Here is a 16916-nt window from a genome sequence, read left to right on the forward strand (position 1 = left end):
CATGGGGTACATTTTAAGAGAGGTGTGAACTCCTTGGGAAGGCCCCCTGATGATTTCCATTACCCAGCTGGTCTGGGAGGAGAGCTGGCCAGGTAAAGGCAGGTGGCATTTTTTTAAACAGGAAATTTACAGTCCTGTCTGCAGTGCTGCTGACCCCACTTAGCCGTCCCCTCTGCAGCGGTGGTTACTTTGGAGGCTGGGCTGAGTAAAGAGTTTTTTGGCTTAGAGCCAACAGGATCTGTGGCTCTGACCTGGGCGTCCTTGGACTCCAGGGCAGGTCCATTTCCAGTGATCCAACTCTTGGCTGGCAGAGCTGCCAGGGCTCTTTATAAGCTGATTTCTGCTGAAGCCCTGATTTTCCACATCGAAAACCAATGCAGTGGACTGTCCTGTTGGGTCTCCTTGATGGCAGATCACTGTACAGACCAGCCATCAAAGGGCCTGCCCCTGTCTTTACATTGCTTCTGATGCCTAGCTTTTTTTTTCCTCCTGGTTTTTGTTAAAGCAGACCAGAGGATGTAAGTCAAGGGGATGTTTAAGTCCCATCTCTAATCTTTGTGGCCTAAACTAGAAGTCTATAGTCACAGGCATGTTCTGATAGTCTTTATTTTGGGGCAGACAATGCCCGTGAGGAAAGCTATGTCCTCACTTTAAACTTTATTGTTGCTTGTTTGTCTGAAATGGAGGTTTTGCCTATTTACTGTGCCCATGGCGAAGTAAGCCTAGCTGTGAAAATATAATTTAAACTCTCCTTTTGGCTATACCATTATTACAAAAAAGTTAGTCATTTTTATAAGATTTTAAAAAATTAAACTGTACATCTACAGAGTTTTTCAGAATAAAATTAGTTTCCTGCTTCGAGGAGAATAGAGAAATGAGGGAGCAAGTCCCGGATTGTTTGCTGCACACACTTGATCTTAGCCAAAAGGCCGAGGAGCCATAGATTGTTTGCTGATAATAGCAATATCAAATGAAAACCTAGTAAGTAATTTTAACCATTAGATAACAACTTAGGAAAACATTTACTAGAAGGCCTCATGCCTTCTATAAATTTTAAGAATGCATGCATTTAGAAACATTTCTTAAATATTTACTATGGTGTAGCTTGTTTAACCAGAAAACTCAAGCACAAACATATAAAAACAATTTTAGTTTCTTTTTTTTTTTGCTGAAATTTATTTTTTTATTTTTTATTTTTATTTTAATTTTAGTTTCTTTTTACCAACAGATTTAAAACATCTGATACAGAGATTTAGGTCATATTAATTAAAATGTATCTTTGATTAATTTTGGCAGTTTAAATTTATGAACAATCTTTTATCCATAAGTCAATTAAAATAAAGCTCTTAGTAAATTTTTCCATGTAGACATACAATATGTATACACATATAACATAACATACAAGATGGAACAATAAAGCAGTTTCAGTAATAGCCTTTTTTTTTTATTTTTTTTTTTATTTTTGATAGGCAGAGTGGACAGTGAGAGAGAGAGACAGAGAGAGAAAGGTCTTCCTTTGCCGTTGGTTCACCCTCCAATGGCCGCCGCTGCAGCCGGCGCACCGCGCTGATCCGATGGCAGGAGCCAGGATCCAGGTGCTTTTCCTGGTCTCCCATGGGGTGCAGGGCCCAAGCACCTGGGCCATCCTCCACTGCACTCCCTGGCCATAGCAGAGAGCTGGCCTGGAAGAGGGGCAACCGGGACAGAATCCGGTGCCCCGACCGGGACTAGAACCCGGTGTGCCGGCGCCGCAAGGTGGAGGATTAGCCTATTGAGCCACGGCGCCGGCCCTAGTAATAGCCTTTTAAAATTTTAACTCCTTTTTGTAAATTACCAATAGATTTAAATTATTTTTTTGCTCTTAGTAACCTCAGTTAACCATACTTTTTTAAGTTGGTACCTGTAATACATTATTGCCTTATCTGTTTACAGACCCATCCCAATTACTGAATACAATAGAGGTGGCTGGGAAAAGTCCACTGGAACTTATGCAAAACTGTGGATGACAAAAGACTTTAAGTTGTCACGTTTAAAATTACCAACTCATTAACTAACAAGAGGCACCTGTTCACTTTACAGTATTTTTTAAAGATACCTGTAGGATTTTACAAAGTATTTAACTCTTTTATGCCTTTAGGGCTTTCTTATTAAGATAACCATCATGTGTAGCAATATAAGATCATTAGACTATTTAACTTTTAGACATTTGTAGCAGTAGTATTGTTATATATTAATGTTAGCCGTCACAAAACACACAGAACACCAGAGTAAGGGAGAGGGTTTATTGGGGAACACCCAACAGACCGGAGTGAAGGGGCGGTGAAGGAAAAAAAAAAAAAAAGAGAGAGAGACAGAGGAGAGGAGCTAGTGAGGAGAGAAGATAGAGCAGAGAAGAGAGGGGGAGAGGAGAGCAGAGAGGAGAGCCAAGAGAGAAGAACCAAGAGAGAAGAACCAAGACAGCGCCGGAGAGAAGAGCCAAGAGCAGTGTGCAGGAACAGGCCCTTTTAAAACTTCGCCTGAGGGCGGGCAGGGAAGCAGGAGCAGGGAATCCAATTAGGATGGGGGTGGAGCCTGGCTCAGGTAGCTGGGCCATGCAGTCACCTGGCTAAGACTGCGCCAGTTTCCTAACAAGTATTTTATATTATTAAAACTTAAAATTTAAGCACCACTTTACATCTTGACTGTGCTTCTAACATAATCTAAATGGCCTGATTAGTTGGTGTCTCTACAAGATGAGAGACATGTGTCTTTGACAATTTTCAGGGGCCAATCTGTAAATTGTCAAAGTTTAAATGTTTGAAATTTTGTTGTGCCTTTTTTTTTTTTTTTGAATGATTGTCAAGGATTCCAAGAAGGCTCAAAATCCAAAATGTCTGGTTGAAATAAGATTTTTAACATGATGACATAAAATAGACCAAATTTGATTGTTGTTACAAGGTGATTATTTAAATGCCTGAAAACAAGTACATAATTAAATGACCTGTAGGTCTTAATAAAAAAAAACTCAGCTGTTTTTATTTTTTTATTTTTATTTTTTTTTTTTATTTTTGACAGGCAGAGTGGACAGTGAGAGAGAGAGACAGAGAGAAAGGTCTTCCTTTGCTGTTGGTTCACCCTCCAATGGCCGCCGCTGCAGCCGGCGCACCGCGCTGATCCGATGGCAGGAGCCAGGATCCAGGTGCTTTTCCTGGTCTCCCATGGGGTGCAGGGCCCAAGCACCTGGGCCATCCTCCACTGCACTCCCTGGCCATAGCAGAGAGCTGGCCTGGAAGAGGGGCAACCGGGACAGAATCCGGCGCCCTGACCGGGACTAGAACCCGGTGTGCCGGCGCCGCAAGGTGGAGGATTAGCCTATTGAGCCACGGCGCCGGCCAGCTGTTTTTAAAGAATTAGAATTTAACAGAGACATCAAGAGAACACAATATACTACTTTAACTCATTGTTTTAACAGAGGATCAGATTTTAATTTTATGTCAAAGAAACAGAATACAGCCGGCGCCGCGGCTCACTAGGCTAATCCTCCACCTTGCGGCGCCGGCACACTGGGTTCTAGTCCCAGTCGGGGCGCCAGATTCTGTCCCGGTTGCCCCTCTTCCAGGCCAGCTCTCTGCTGTGGCCCGGGAGTGCAGTGGAGGATGGCCCAAGTGCTTGGGCCCTGCACCCCATGGGAGACCAGGAGAAGCACCTGGCTCCTGCCATCGGATCAGCGCAGTGCGCCGGCCGCAGCGCGCCGGCCGTGGCGGCCATTGGAGGGTGAACCAACGGCAAAGGAAGACCTTTCTCTCTGTCTCTCTCTCTCACTGTCCACTCTGCCTGTCAAAAAAAAAAAAAATAAATAAAAATAAATAAATAAAAAGACTTCCCATACAAAAAAAAAAAAAGAAACAGAATAACAGTTTTGTAACCAAAAATTTCGTTTTTTCATAATGTTCTGTGACTTTTTTTACACCTTTTTTAACTTACTCAAACCTTTTTTAAAAATTATTTTAGTTTAAACTAGCCATTAAGATAAAACAATTTTTATAAACCATGTCCTTTTTCATTTAAAAAAATTTAGCTCTTTTTTTTACCAAGAACATGCTTTTATACTTGTGACCTTTTGCCATCTGCTGATTTTCTGATCTGTACTCCAGCCTTAGTCTTCCAGCAGAGGTGGGCACCCCACACCTGGGTGAAATCTCAGGCAGCAAAACCCTCGTGCCTTCTCTGGCTGTCTCTGCTCCGGTGGGGAAAGACCCCACCCCGCCTGAGTGGTGCAACAGTAACGACAGGCATCCTTAGCCTCTGCTGGGTAGTAGTTTAGCAAAGTCTGTCTCTAGGCCTCCAAACAGGCTTTGTCCTACTCCTGGCGGCTGGGAGGGCCCCTGTGTGGCATCGCTGCAGGCACAAGTTTAGCATCTCTGAGCTACATTTCTGCAAAGTGCTGCCTGTGTTGTTCTGACCCGCAGTCTTCAAAGCCAAGAGCGAAGCGTACCTCTCTCCTTCCCCTTCCACGGTGCTAATGGAAGCTGTCCAGGCTGCCGCTGGCCTCTGGCCTCTGCGCCTTCACCGTGATAGTGGAGATGAGTGGATTCCTTCCTGCACCCCCAGAATTGCTCACAGCTCAAGTCCCGGGCTGCGGCAAGCAAGGGGAGCTTTGGCCCACGGCACTCATGGCCATAGCAGCGCTGGTTCCAGTCCCGGCTGCTCCACTTCTGATCCAGCTTCCAGCTAATGCGCAGGGAGTGCAGGGGAGGACGGCCAAGTGCTTGGGCCCTGCACCCGCGTGGGAGACCCGGATGGAGCTCCAGGCCCCTGGCTTTGGTCTGGCCCAGCACAGGCCACTGCAGCCATCGGGGAAAGGACAATAGGTGGAAGACCTCCCTCTGTCTCTGTCTCTCCTTCTCCTGGTCAAACATCCTTTCAATAAGTAATTCCTTTCATAGTGACAGATCCTGACAGCTGCTACGACATGGACGGGTCCTAAGCACAGGAAGCTACAGGAAGTGCACCAGGAAGAGTCCCCTGGAGTGTGGGTCCCCGTGCACGACTGCCCTCTAGCGGTCAGGTTCACAGACCAGGGTGCCCACGAGGCTGCCAGGGCGGGGAGGCGGAGAGGTGAGTTACAGTGTGACAGTGAGAGGTCAGGTTTGCTGCTGAAGAGAGTTCTGGGATGACAGCTGCACACGCAGTGTGCCCACCCAGCACGCCCGGCACAGCTGCAAACGGCTGAGAGCGCCCAGCACCGCACCAACGAGGACAGAGATGTGCCAAGACACACACCACCTTGCTGGATGTGCAGAGTGGGGCGGTGCAGCAGGTGGAGGAGTTCAGCCCCACGTCCCACACTGAGACACTGACTCCGCACGGGACGCTGGGAAGCACCCCTGCAGCCTTGGACTGCCCTCCCTGACCACAGGGCCTTCTCGTGCCTGCGACCTGGACTGCACCACAGTCGAGGCTGACGATGTGACCGATGGTGATCTCAGGCCTGTGTCACTGAGCTCAGCCTTGTGACCAATCCCCAGCACAGCCCTGGAAACAGCCCAGGGAGCTGCCTGGCCCTCAGCCCTCTACAAATCTGCCACACATCAGTGCTGGGAGCACTGAGCCCTGTCTCGCTGAGCATCCTGGGAGAGACCGCCTGCAAGCTCGGGGCTGGTCTTGGTGGATCTGGCCCTGTGCGCCTGTTCCCGTTGCTGACTTGCGTCTGTGTCCTGTGGTTATACTAAACCACAGCAGTGAGGACGACAGTGTTCCAGGTTGGGGGGGCTTCCAGCCAATCACAGAGCCTGAGGGAGGTCTGGGGACCCCAACACTCTCTCCAGCCAGGGCCAGGGCTGATGCCCCACATCGCCCATGCACCCTCCTCCTGCTCCCCAGACCCAGAGCCAAGACTGCTGCATGACCGTGGTCACCAACACAGTACGGGGGTGAGGCTCATGGGAGGATGTGGCAGGCTAAGCATCGGGGTCCCAGGTCTGATATGCAGTCCAGAGGACGGGTAAGGCAGATGAGGCAGGGGTGGGTGGCTGAGCACCCATGACATCAGGGGCTCACCAGGGGCCAAGGGTGGACTCAGAAACCACAGGGGAGCCAGGAGACTGCTTTATTGTGCATCAGGGCCCTGCTGGGGGTGGGCTGGGGACTCGGTGCCCCCACTAGCGGGCCATAGCACACAGCTGGTAGGGGGCCGGGGTCACCAGGGAAGCAAAGATGCCGTGGTCGCTGGGCCGGGGCTGTCCCGCGGGCACCGAGAAGCTGAAGCGCTGCAGCAGGCAGGTGAAGAAGAGGAAGAGCTCCATGCGGGCCAGGGGCTCCCCAAGGCACGCGCGGCGGCCTGTGGGGGGTCAGGGGCTCAGTGAGCCTGGGCTGCATCCTCCCACTGTCCCCAGGGCCAGGGCCAGGAGCCGGGCACCCCAGGCACCTGCGGAGAAAGGCATGAAGGCCTCCTGCTTCACGAAGCGGCCCTGGGCGTCCAGGAAGTGTCCCGGGTGGAAGCGGAAGGGCTTCTCCCAGACGGCCTCGTCCTTCAGCACCGATGACAGGTTGGTGAACAGCATTGTGCCCTGGGCAGAGGATTTCTGTCCTGAGAGGGGCCTGGGCTGGGAGGACCTCAGACCCTACCCCATTCTCAGGGCCCAGGCCTGACCTGCACCCACCTGGACTCTTTCAAGGAGCCCTCAGCCCAAGTACTGCTCAGCCATGTCAGGGCTGAGTGTCACGGCACCCATGGCAGCCCTGATGCCACCTATCCGTGTGGGCACTTGTTCCTAGGACGTCTGGCAGTACATCCTAGTTCGTCTTTCCTGTGCTCCCGGGGCTCTGTGTGGATGCACAGGCCCTGCCTATGCCCTGCACCCACCCCACCCAGCCTGGGCTGGTCAGTGCCTGGGGCATGGAGGGCTGGGTGGCCTGGGCTCCATCCGTCTCTCTGTAGGAGGACATGCTGGGGCCATCAGCAGGAGGGGTTGCTGAGTCATTGTGAGGGGGCCCGGCCTACCTTGGGGATGAGGAAGCCCTGCACCTCAGTGTCCCGCGATGTCATGTGGGGTGCACCCAGTGGGGCAATGTCTGCGAAGCGCTGCACCTCGTGAAGCACGGCGGTGGTGTAGGGCATGCGTGCCTGGTCCCCCATCTCTGGTCGCCGCGCCGGCCCTATGACCTCATCGATCTCCTGCTGGACCCGGCCTGGACAGACAAACGTCCCCACAGCGAGTCGGTCCCTGGGAGCGGGGCTCAGACCCTCTGCAGCCTCTTATGCTGGGGCAGGGGGCGGAGCCAGCCAGTGTCTGGGCCACAGGTGTCCAGGCTGAGCTCAGGGTCCCTGCCTGCCCCTCTCACCCCCCTCCCCCACAGCACCCCAGCTGGCTCACGCTGCACTTCCGGGTGCAGGATCATGAGCAGGAGGGCCCAGACCAGCGTGGCCGACGTGGTCACCATGCCCGCCGTGAACAGGTCAGCAACTACCAAACGCAGGTTCTCATCGTTGAAGCTGCTGTCAGGGTTCCCCTTGGCCTGGGCGGGGAGAGAGCGTGGGCTCAGGGCAGAGGGAGGAGGCCCTCCAGTGCCTCCCATTCCCTCGTGGCAGCCGACTGCTGGCACTGTGCGATGCACTGGCCCCACCAGCCGGGGCTCTGTCCTGGACCCCCTCCCCATCCCTGGCTGCGGCCCACCTTCTCCACCTCAGCCAGGTAGGCATCGGTGAGGTCTCGGGGCGGCTGGGCAGTGTCCCACGTCATGCGGTGCTCGGCCACCAGCTTGTCCATCTCGGCCATCAGCTTCTTCTGCTCCCTGAAGAACTTGTGGATCAGCCCTGGGACACGCAGGAGCATGGGGACCACGTTCAGCACCTGTGGGAGACACAGCGGAGGCGGGGTCTTCCTGCCTCACGGCTCAGCCGGACCCCTGTCAGGGTGGACTCAGGGCCTGCCTGTCCCCACCGGTTTCCTGCCCTCTCCCCAGCTCGGTGCCTCCACGATCTTCCTGGCTCTGGGATGCAGTAGGAGAAAGCTGACGTCCACTTCTCACGCCCCGCGTGGCTCCCAGGGCCGAGGGGACGCGGGGACGGGCGACCGCTGACCCTGCTGGGTCTGGGCTGTCCCACCTCCAGGCCGCTCCGGGAACGCCCTTCCCGCGCCCTGTGGATGCGAAGCCTCGCCCGCACCTGTTGCATAGACCCGGCCGACTCCTGCAGCGTGGTCTTGGTCAGGTCCAGCAGCTTGATGAGGCGCGGGTCGTCGTACTCGAAGCGGCGGCCTTGGGTGAGCGAGGCGATCACGTTGCACACGGCTTTGTTGAGCAGCGCGTTGGGGCTAAAGGGGCGTCCTGGGGGCGGAGGCGCGGTCAGGGGTCGCCCCTGGCTCGCCGCCCCTTGCCCGCCTGCGTACCTCTGCCCGTCACCCACCGGCGTGGTCGGCGAAGGCGGCGCAGAGGCAGGCGGCCTCCTCGGTCACCCACTGCTCCAGCGACTTCTTGCCCAGGCCGAAGTTGCGCAGCGTGGACACGGAGAAGCGGCGCTGCTCGCGCCACGCGGGGCCGTAGCGGGCGAAGACCACTCCTGGGGGCGTGGCGGAATCACGGGCGAGGCCTGGACTGGCCCCGCCCACCCTGCGCCTTCGGCGAGCGCGCGGTCCCGCCAGGTCTGCCCACCGCCCCACCTCTCCCCGCCTCCTGAATGAGATCCCTCCCCGCAGAGTCCGTCTTTCCTGGGCCCTGAGAGCAGCCTTTGTCCTGTCTCTGCTGTCCCCGTTCGGTCCCCCCCAGGACGCGGTCTCCCCGCCCCTTGCCTTGGGAGTGCGGCCCGTAGCCCAGGTGCTCCAAAGTCGCCATGTGCGGGCGGTCGGCGGTGTCCTCGCCGCAAGTCACCAGCGCCTCGCGCACGGCCGCCAGCCCGTTGAGCACGACCGCCGGCGTCCAGGCCAGCTGCAGGCTGAACACGTTCCCGAAGCGGCCCTGCAGCTGCAGAGCCAGGGTCAGGGCGTCCACCAAGCCCCGGCCCCCACTGAGCTGCCTGTCCCACGGTCGCTAAGTTTTGGGGACCCGGAGCGGGTGGGTGCAGCTCCTCCCCTCTCTGTGGAATCTCACTTGGACCCCGCCCCCTGCCAGCACAGAACTGCCAGCCTGTGCCCTCAGCTCTCCATTCTGCAGATGGAAACACAGGTTCCCGACGGACCCAGGTGCCACAGGGGCAAAGGGTCTGAGCTGGGTCACAGCCTCGCTGGACTTTGGCTTCCTGATTCAAACGTCCCGAGGACTCTGCCTCTGCTCCCATCCCCAACCCTGCTCCACTTGGAGGCCCCCACTTTGAGCCCCCTCCTGGAACTCAGTCCAGCCACCCCCTCCCGGGATGGCCCGTGTCCTGCCACAGAACGTGGCTATGCAAAGCGCACAGTGCCCTCCTCCCCACCCGGAGCCTCTCACCGGCTTTCTGTTCTCCCCGCCCTGGTGCTGCCCTCCCCAAGTGTCCGCGGCTAAGGGGCCGCCAGGTCCCCCTGCCTGCTCCATGCCTCCCTCACCTTGTAGAAGCAGTTCGTTAGGTCCCGGAAGTCCACCTGCAGCAGGTTGCCCAAGCCTGGCAGTGCCATGGGGCCCGGTGGGTAGCGTGTGGCCCAGCGCTGGCGCCGGTGCATCAGGTCCACCAGGAGCAGGAAGATGGCCACGGCCACGGCCAGGGCTGTCAGAGCATCCCCTGTCAGAAGCCCCATGGCTGCCCTGCTGCCCACTTGGGTCCTCTGGCTACTCCTGTCGTCCCACCACTGGGAGCAAGCAGGACATTCTCACCGCACCCGAGTGCCCGACCAGCCAGGCTGTTTTCTTATAAAGGGAGCTGCCCCCGGCCTTTGCCCTCTGCCGTGGGCCATCCACCCCACGGAATGCTCTGCAAACAACTGTTGACCGCTGGTCAGGGGTGTGGTGCACAGGGAGTGCTGCCACACAGGTCCTCGCTACCTTTGCTCTGAGAGGGTTGTGCTGGGTGCTCATGTCCACCAGAGGGTCAGACGGTGAACATGCCCAGCACCAGTGCTCTGAGGGCTACGGGGCCCAGTCCCAGGCTGCAGCAAACTGTGGAACTGTGGCTTCCACAATAGGGCACTTCTGTGGCACGCCACGCCAAGCTCATCAACCCTGGAAGTGGCGTCTCTGGGTCAGGGACGTGGTCAAGCCTAGCTTTGGTATCTGTGTCCAAAGTGCGTACGCTTGGCCACTGCTCCACACTGTTGGGATTGCCTTCCACTAATGGCCGCTCTAACAGTTCGTTTTAAAAGACAAGTGCAGCCCACCCTGCCCCAGTTCTGGGACTGGGACACACTGCTGATGAGGTCCATCAGCACGGTGTCTAGGACCCCGTCCCCCCAAAGCCTGAGGTGAGTGACACTGTGTGGACAAGCAGAACCTTCGTGAGAATTCTAGAAGCCACGTAGGAAGCCCCCCCTCCCCAGCAGATGCACAGCCCGGGGGGCACCAGACTGCACGGAGTCCAAGCTTTTTGCTTGCCTTTGCCCCTCCGTGTTGGGCAGAGCAAGAGCCACCCCGGGCCAAGGGGAGCAACCTCCCCAGAAAGCCGTGAGAGCGCTTGTCCGGGGGCTGCCCGAGACGGGTTTCTGTTGGCCTGATTTGGTGTGGAACAGGGGCAGTGTCTGGATGCCAGCCTGGTGGTTGTCGGAGCAAATGCAGGTCCGCGGGTGGGTCCGAGAGGGAGTTTGTGGGCAGTGGAAGGTTCTAGAAACAAAAGTGGCATGCTGCGTAGCGGGGCGCTGGAAGGTATTTTATGTTTTGCAAGATGAATCAAACCCTGGAGATGGGTCCCACGACAGTGTGAGTACTGACCACCACCGGAAACTGTACGCTTTGCCGCAGCTCAGTGAATTTCAGGTGCTTACAATGAACTTTTTATAAAATCATTTCAAAAAACACTGTCACTCCACACCTATTAGCATGGCCCAAATCCAAGACACTGCGAAACCAAATGCTGTTGAGGACACAGACCATGGGAAGGCTGGGGACAGTGTGACGCTCGCTCTCAGAACAGAGACCCTCACATTACCCAGCGGTCACGCTCCTGGCGATCATACCCGCATGAGCCAGAAACTCACGTGCACGCGGGAACCTGCGTATGCATGTTACACAAGCTTCATTTTAACTGCCAAAAGCTGGCATCCAGCAAGCTGTCCGCAAGCAGGTGAAAGGGTCAACCGTGGTGCATGCAGGGAACGGGGTGAATGGATCCGGACTTGAAAGGCTACATCCTAGGTAGGACCCACCTCGTCATATCCTAGAAAAGCCACGGCTGCGGGGGCTGAGTAGGGAGTGCACCCCATGGGGCCGACGGTGCGGCGCAGTGAGGTGCTGTGTGCCTGGTCTGAGCCTCACTACTGCGTCCTGGGAGGCAGCAGATCCTGGACCAAGTGCTGGGGCCCAGGAGGGAGTTCCTGGGGCAGCCTTGGCTGTTGCGGGCATTTTGGGGAGTGAACCACAGAAGGAAGGTTTCTGTGACTATGCCTCTCAAGTGGATGAAAATACACATTTCTCTCCCTCTCTCTGAAGATTCACTTCTGAGAAGTGCCAGTGTGGGTCAGGGCGGGTCCATCGGTGCTAACAAGTGGACTACTCCAGCAGGGTGTTGGGGTGGCGCGGGCGTATGGGAGTTCTCTCTGCCTCTTGCTGAACACTGAGCGGACAGGGGACTGCAGAAGCCGCAGTCAGGAGACGCCGCTGCCCAGCCACAGGCTGATTCTAAAGCTGGCTTAAGGCAAGGCCCAGAAGAACCACACGTGGGTCCCCACTGTGCAAGTGTCAACAGCGTATCAAACAGGACAAAAAGCAAAATGAATGTTTGCTGTTAGGAAAATATTCTTTTTATGGTTTAGCCCTTGACACCTGAAATCTATCAATTTCATTTTAACTGTGTTAACGCCACATCAAAACCCGAACAGGGGGCTGGCACTGTGGCGCAGCAGGTACAGCCACCGCCTGCAGTGCCAGCATCTCAAATGGGTTCAAGTCCTGGCTGCTCCACTTCTGATTGAACTCCCTGCTATTGTACCTAGGAAAGCAGTGGAGAATGGCCCAAGTGCTTGGGCCCCTGCACCCACGTGGGAGGCCCGGAAGAAGCTCCTGGCTTCAGTCTGGTCCAGCTCCGGTCACTGCAGCCATTTGGGGAGTGAACCAGCAGATGGAAGACCTCTCTCTCTGCCTCTGTATCTAACTCTGCCTGAGAGAGAGAGAGAGAGAGAGAGAGAGAGAGACCAGAACAGGAAGCCAATGTGCTTAGAAAGCGGCCCTCTCTATGCAGGTCCTGTCCGGCTGCCTGGGCCGGGCACCCATGGCACCTCCACCACGGCCGAGCTCAATGAGAAGTGGACCGCGCTGCCTGATGGAGCCACTGAGATGCAGTCGGTCTGCCGTTTCTGCACCCACAGAACTCACTTCTACTTGCTGATTTCTAACTTCAGGATTCCAGTTCTCTGAAAGAGCTTATTAACACTGCATTATTTTCCTAACCTCTCAAATCACTGTTGACCAGAAGTACGTCCTCACACCAACCCCGCGCGGTGGCAGAGGAGCCCGGGTCTTGCCCGGGTCAGCCGAGGGCAGCTGGGGGTGCAGAGCGAGGGGCCGGGGGCGGGCCTGCCAGCTGCCTCCTAAGGAGCAGACAGAGCCAAGGTCACCCTCAGGCTGGCTCGGAAGAAGGAAGAGACGCATTCGCTTTGTATTAAGGAAAAAAAAGGAAACAAGGTTAAAATGAAGTTTATTATTTTTTTGATGTTTTGGCTTTTTTTTTTGGTTTGTTTTTTGTTTTTTTAAATAAAACTGTTTGTGAAACAGCTATTTTATCCCCATGGCAGAGTGACCCCTGAAAGATGCACTAACCCCTTCTTAAGGCCTTAACAAGATTTTTTTGTACTTTTTCTTTTTTTTTTAAAACTCAGATATTTAAAAATTATACAATTTACAAAACAAAACAAAACACAACATAAAAAAAATCACATAGTATCGGGCTGCCCCCTCTTCTATAAAAATGAAAGCGAACAGAAACAAGGGTTAAGCGGGTGCTCCTGGCCACTCCCCGTCACCGCCTGCTCCGTCTCGGGGCAGCAGGGCCTCTGCCGAGGAGTCGGCCCGACGCTGCCCCTCGCTGCAGCGCGTGGGCCCCTCAGCAGCCAGTGCCCCAGGACACGGCCACCACTTCAGGGCATCTGCCAATTCCACCCCAAAAAGGATTTTACAAATGTAAAATAATAATAAATAAATAGTGTTTCTGGAAATGAAAAAATTTATTTTTGTGTTTAAACATCATTTCCTCACTTTTGAAAACATGGACCGTCCCCACTTCCTCCCCGAAACCTCCCACTTGGAGAGCAACAGCAGGGAGCGGGCAGGCCGGGCGCCGCCCACCTGCCCGCCCAGCCCTGGGTCTGGTGTCCTCTGAATGTGTGGGACAGGCTGCGGGACAAAGCCACACCCCTCCCCGCCCTGCGCGAGATGAGAGTTGGTTCAGTTCAATTTCACATTTAAATTTCACTGTCATCGGAACAAATTTGGAGTTCTTTAACTAGATAATTTTAAAATAGAATCAAAAGGGATAGCGCACCTTTCATTTAAACCAGGTCTTTCCAGACTAAAAATAGATTTATATATATATATTTTTATCACTCCCTTTTAATTCCCCCCACCCTTTCCCCTTCGCCCCCCTCCCCCCTCCCCCCCACATTGTCACTATGGAGATTGTGTCCATGGAAACAGCCATTCCAACATTTTGGGTCTGTCTTTCCTGCGGTGCCACCAGTTTGCGTGTGATGTGAGAACTTAGGAGGGAAGTGCTGGCATGGCAGGCACGGCGGGGCGGGCGGGCGGGCGGGCGGGGCGGGGCGTGGCTGCACAGTAGGAAGATTTCCACTCCATCACAAGTGTCCACCACCTTCTCATCTCCACAGTCTCACCTGGAAGACAACAACAGGTGCTGAGTGCACGGTCCCCTCACCAAACAGCCCCTGCTGCCCGGTGGCCTGGGGTGGGGCTCTGGGCAGGAGCCCCGCACTCAGAACCTCTGGAGATGCGCTACGGCAGGACACACCCAGGGGGGCCTGGAAGATGAGAGGCAAAGCGCCCTAAGTCAGCGGGGGCAGGGGTCCTGCGGGTGGGCTTGTCTCAGAGGCGGCTAAGGCTGCCAGCTGACCCGTGTCTGCCACAGCTCCTCCAGGGGACACAGCCAGCTCCTTACGCTCCACGAAGAACCTCCTTCCCAGGGTCTCCGCTCGTGTTCTGAGCTCAGTCCGCCTGCCCCCAACCCCACCAAGCCCCGGGAGGGGGTTCTATGACCCTGGTGGGGTCGATGGGTCAGCTCAGGGCCTACAGAGACCTTCGTGGGCACCCGTGTGGTAAGTCAGAGTGCTTCCTAGGTATCCAGCCCAGAACTGACCCTGGAAGCCAGGGATGGCCGCCCTGGCATGCAGCACAGGTCTTCACTGCTGCGTGTGGGAACCCTCGCGTCCCCAGACTCCCTGCTGTCCTCCTCCAGCTCCCCGGGGGCCAGGCCCCCCAGACTCCCTGCTGTCCTCCTCCAGCTCCCCCGGGGCCAGGCCCCCCAGACTCCCTGCTGTCCTCCTCCAGCTCCCCCGGGGCCAGGCCCCCCAGACTCCCTGCTGTCCTCCTCCAGCTCCCCCGGGGCCAGGCCCCCCCAGACTCCCTGCTGTCCTCCTCCAGCTCCCCCGGGGCCAGGCCCCCCAGACTCCCTGCTGTCCTCCTCCAGCTCCCCCGGGGCCAGGCCCCCCCAGACTCCCTGTTGTCCTCCTCCAGCTCCCCCGGGGCCAGGCTCACCATCCTTTCTGCTTCCAATAGACCTCACTAGGGAGGCAGGCACAGGCCAGGCCCGTGCGCGTGTGCTGTCTCACCCGGCTTTGCCAGAGGAGGCCCCTAAGTGCTCGGCAGACACCAGTAAGCAGGAGAGCAGCTGGGATTTCAGCTGCGAGGCCGGGGATGCGGCCCTGGCGTCCTGAGGGGGCTGTGGGGCCCAGCAGCCTCCCTAGCCCCTGTGGGCCAGGTCTCCGCTCAGGCCGGAGCCCCTGCCTTGCAGCCCAGGGAGAGGGGAAGAAACAGCATCACACTCTGGGCCTTGTGCCTCTCAGATGCCACCCCAGGTGAGCAGGCCCTTCGGAAGTGTGCTAAGAAGGGCTGAGCTAGCGGGCGCCCCTGCAGGAATGACCAGAAGGGAGGAACCTCGCTGTGGATGGGGGATGCCTCTGCCAGGGGAGCGAGCACACAGCGGCGGCTGCCCCTCCTCCTCACCCCGCCCTGCCCCCCTGTGCACCGATGGGCCCTGGTGGCCCTGGGGATCCACCTGTCAGCCTTCCCTACAGACAGCAGCTTTCCCAGGTTCTGCTGATTAGGCGACCTGGACCCACGACCTGAATGCACTGGCCCGGTGCTCTCCAGGGGTACTTTTGGAAGATTTATTTATTTGAAAGGCAGAGTTGGAGGGTGGAGGGCAGAGAGACAGAGGCGGCCTGCGTCTTCGGCTGCTTTCCCAGGTGAAAAAGCAGAGAGCTGGATTGGAAGTGGAGCAGCCGGGACTCAAACAGGTCCTCATACGGGTGCTGGGGTGCTGGCCCCTCCACAGTTACTTTTAAGATCTCTCTGTCTCTGCCTCTCTCCCTAACTCTGACTTTCAAAATAAACAAACAAGGGCCGGGCTGTGGCGTAGTGGGTAAAGCGGCTGCCTGCAGTGCCAGAATCCCATATGGGTGCCGGTTCCAGTCCCGGCTGCTCCACTTCCCACCCAGCTCCCTGCTGTGGCCTGGGAAGGCAGTGGAGGATGGCCCAGGTCCTTGGACCCCGCACCTGCATGGGAGACCCGGAGGAGGCTCCTGGCTCCTGATAGTGCAGCTCTGGCTACTGTGGCTAAATGGGGACCTCTCTTTCTTCTCTCTGCCTCTACTTCTCTGTGTAACTCTGCCTTTCAAATAAATAAGTCTTTAAAAATAAATAAATAAATCTTTGAAATTAAAAAACAAAAACCAAAGTCTGGCTCCTTCAGTCGGGAGGACGGCCCTGACCCGAGCCGGAGGTTCCAGGCCCGTTTCGTTTCCGAGTGACGGAGAACCCCGACCCCGTCCTCCAGATGAGGAAGCCGAAGCGCAGGCAGGTGATCCTCGTGGCCAGAGCCACACGGCTCATCAGAGGGGGCCGGGCTAGCGGTCAGCAAAGATCTCCCACAGCCCAGTACCCGGGACATGGCTGAGAGGAGCCCAGAGAGCTTGTCAGCCGGCAGCCTGGTGCTCGGTGACTCGCGCTCTCCAGAGGCACCTCGGGCAGGTGTGTGCACGACCCGTGTTCGCGCGGCACCCACACCTCGCATCGAGGGCCTCCCGTGAGCCTGGCTCCACTTTTGATCCAGCAGATCACTCAGGTCCCTGGGTCTCCGGCACCCATTTGGGAGACCCAGGTGGAGTTGCAGACTCCCAGGCCCAGCTGTCCCAGGCATTTGGGGACATGAAGACCTCCCCTCCTCTCTCAGCAGCTGCAGGGACGCTTCTTGGGCCAAGGCCTCCAGCCCCCCCCACCCCGCGTGCTTGCCCTGCCTTCCACCCTGTGACCTGGACCTGAGCACCTTTTACGTTCCTCCCACGCCGGACATCTCCATCTCCACACCATCTCTCCCGGCCAGGACCCGCCCAGGCCTACCTCCTCAAGGCCCAGAACGTGGGACTCCCCCCGAGGGGGAGGGCGTAGAGGGAAATCTCATCTGCAGAGATGTGGAGTGCAGGGGCGGGGCCAGATCCTCCCAGGACAGCGCGAGGACCATGGGTGTCGCTGCCCACATGCAGCTTGGTCTACGGAGGGTGGGTGATGCCGGGAGGGGGCGATTTAAAGAGGGATTCAGGGCGGGACTGAGACAAGGGGCACGGGGCACAAGCACAACCTGCACAAGCAGCTCC

At 56.5% G+C, this 16916-nt stretch overlaps 2 protein-coding genes across 6 annotated transcripts in view; both read right to left on the reverse strand.

Annotated features, from left to right (window-relative positions):
* Positions 1–6074: 6074 nt before the first annotated feature.
* On the reverse strand, positions 6075–9773 carry LOC100348527 (cytochrome P450 2D17). Its single transcript, XM_002721374.6, has 9 exons — positions 9498–9773; positions 8769–8940; positions 8387–8539; positions 8147–8307; positions 7656–7832; positions 7356–7497; positions 6983–7170; positions 6407–6548; positions 6075–6319 (listed from the first exon to the last, which is right to left on the reverse strand). The coding sequence occupies exons 1-9, from the start codon at positions 9684–9686 to the stop codon at positions 6141–6143; spliced, it is 1503 nt and encodes a 500-aa protein (XP_002721420.2). The 5' UTR covers positions 9687–9773; the 3' UTR covers positions 6075–6140.
* Positions 9774–12713: 2940 nt separating this feature from the next.
* Positions 12714–16916, reverse strand: part of TCF20 (transcription factor 20) — a 183290-nt gene continuing 179087 nt past the window's right edge. For all 5 annotated transcript variants that reach the window (XM_051834093.3, XM_051834095.3, XM_051834096.3 and 2 more), the window contains one exon: positions 12714–13922. Coding sequence is in view for 1 of the 5 variants with exons in the window: in XM_089309024.1 (XP_089165150.1) it covers positions 13905–13922 (18 nt within the window). In the remaining 4 variants the exon portion in view is untranslated. The remainder of the gene's footprint in view (positions 13923–16916) is intronic.

The sequence above is a fragment of the Oryctolagus cuniculus genome, chromosome 11 (genome assembly GCF_051225735.1).
Source record: "Oryctolagus cuniculus isolate XC-2025 breed Fujian yellow rabbit chromosome 11, ASM5122573v1, whole genome shotgun sequence".
NCBI classification, from domain to species: domain Eukaryota; kingdom Metazoa; phylum Chordata; class Mammalia; order Lagomorpha; family Leporidae; genus Oryctolagus; species Oryctolagus cuniculus.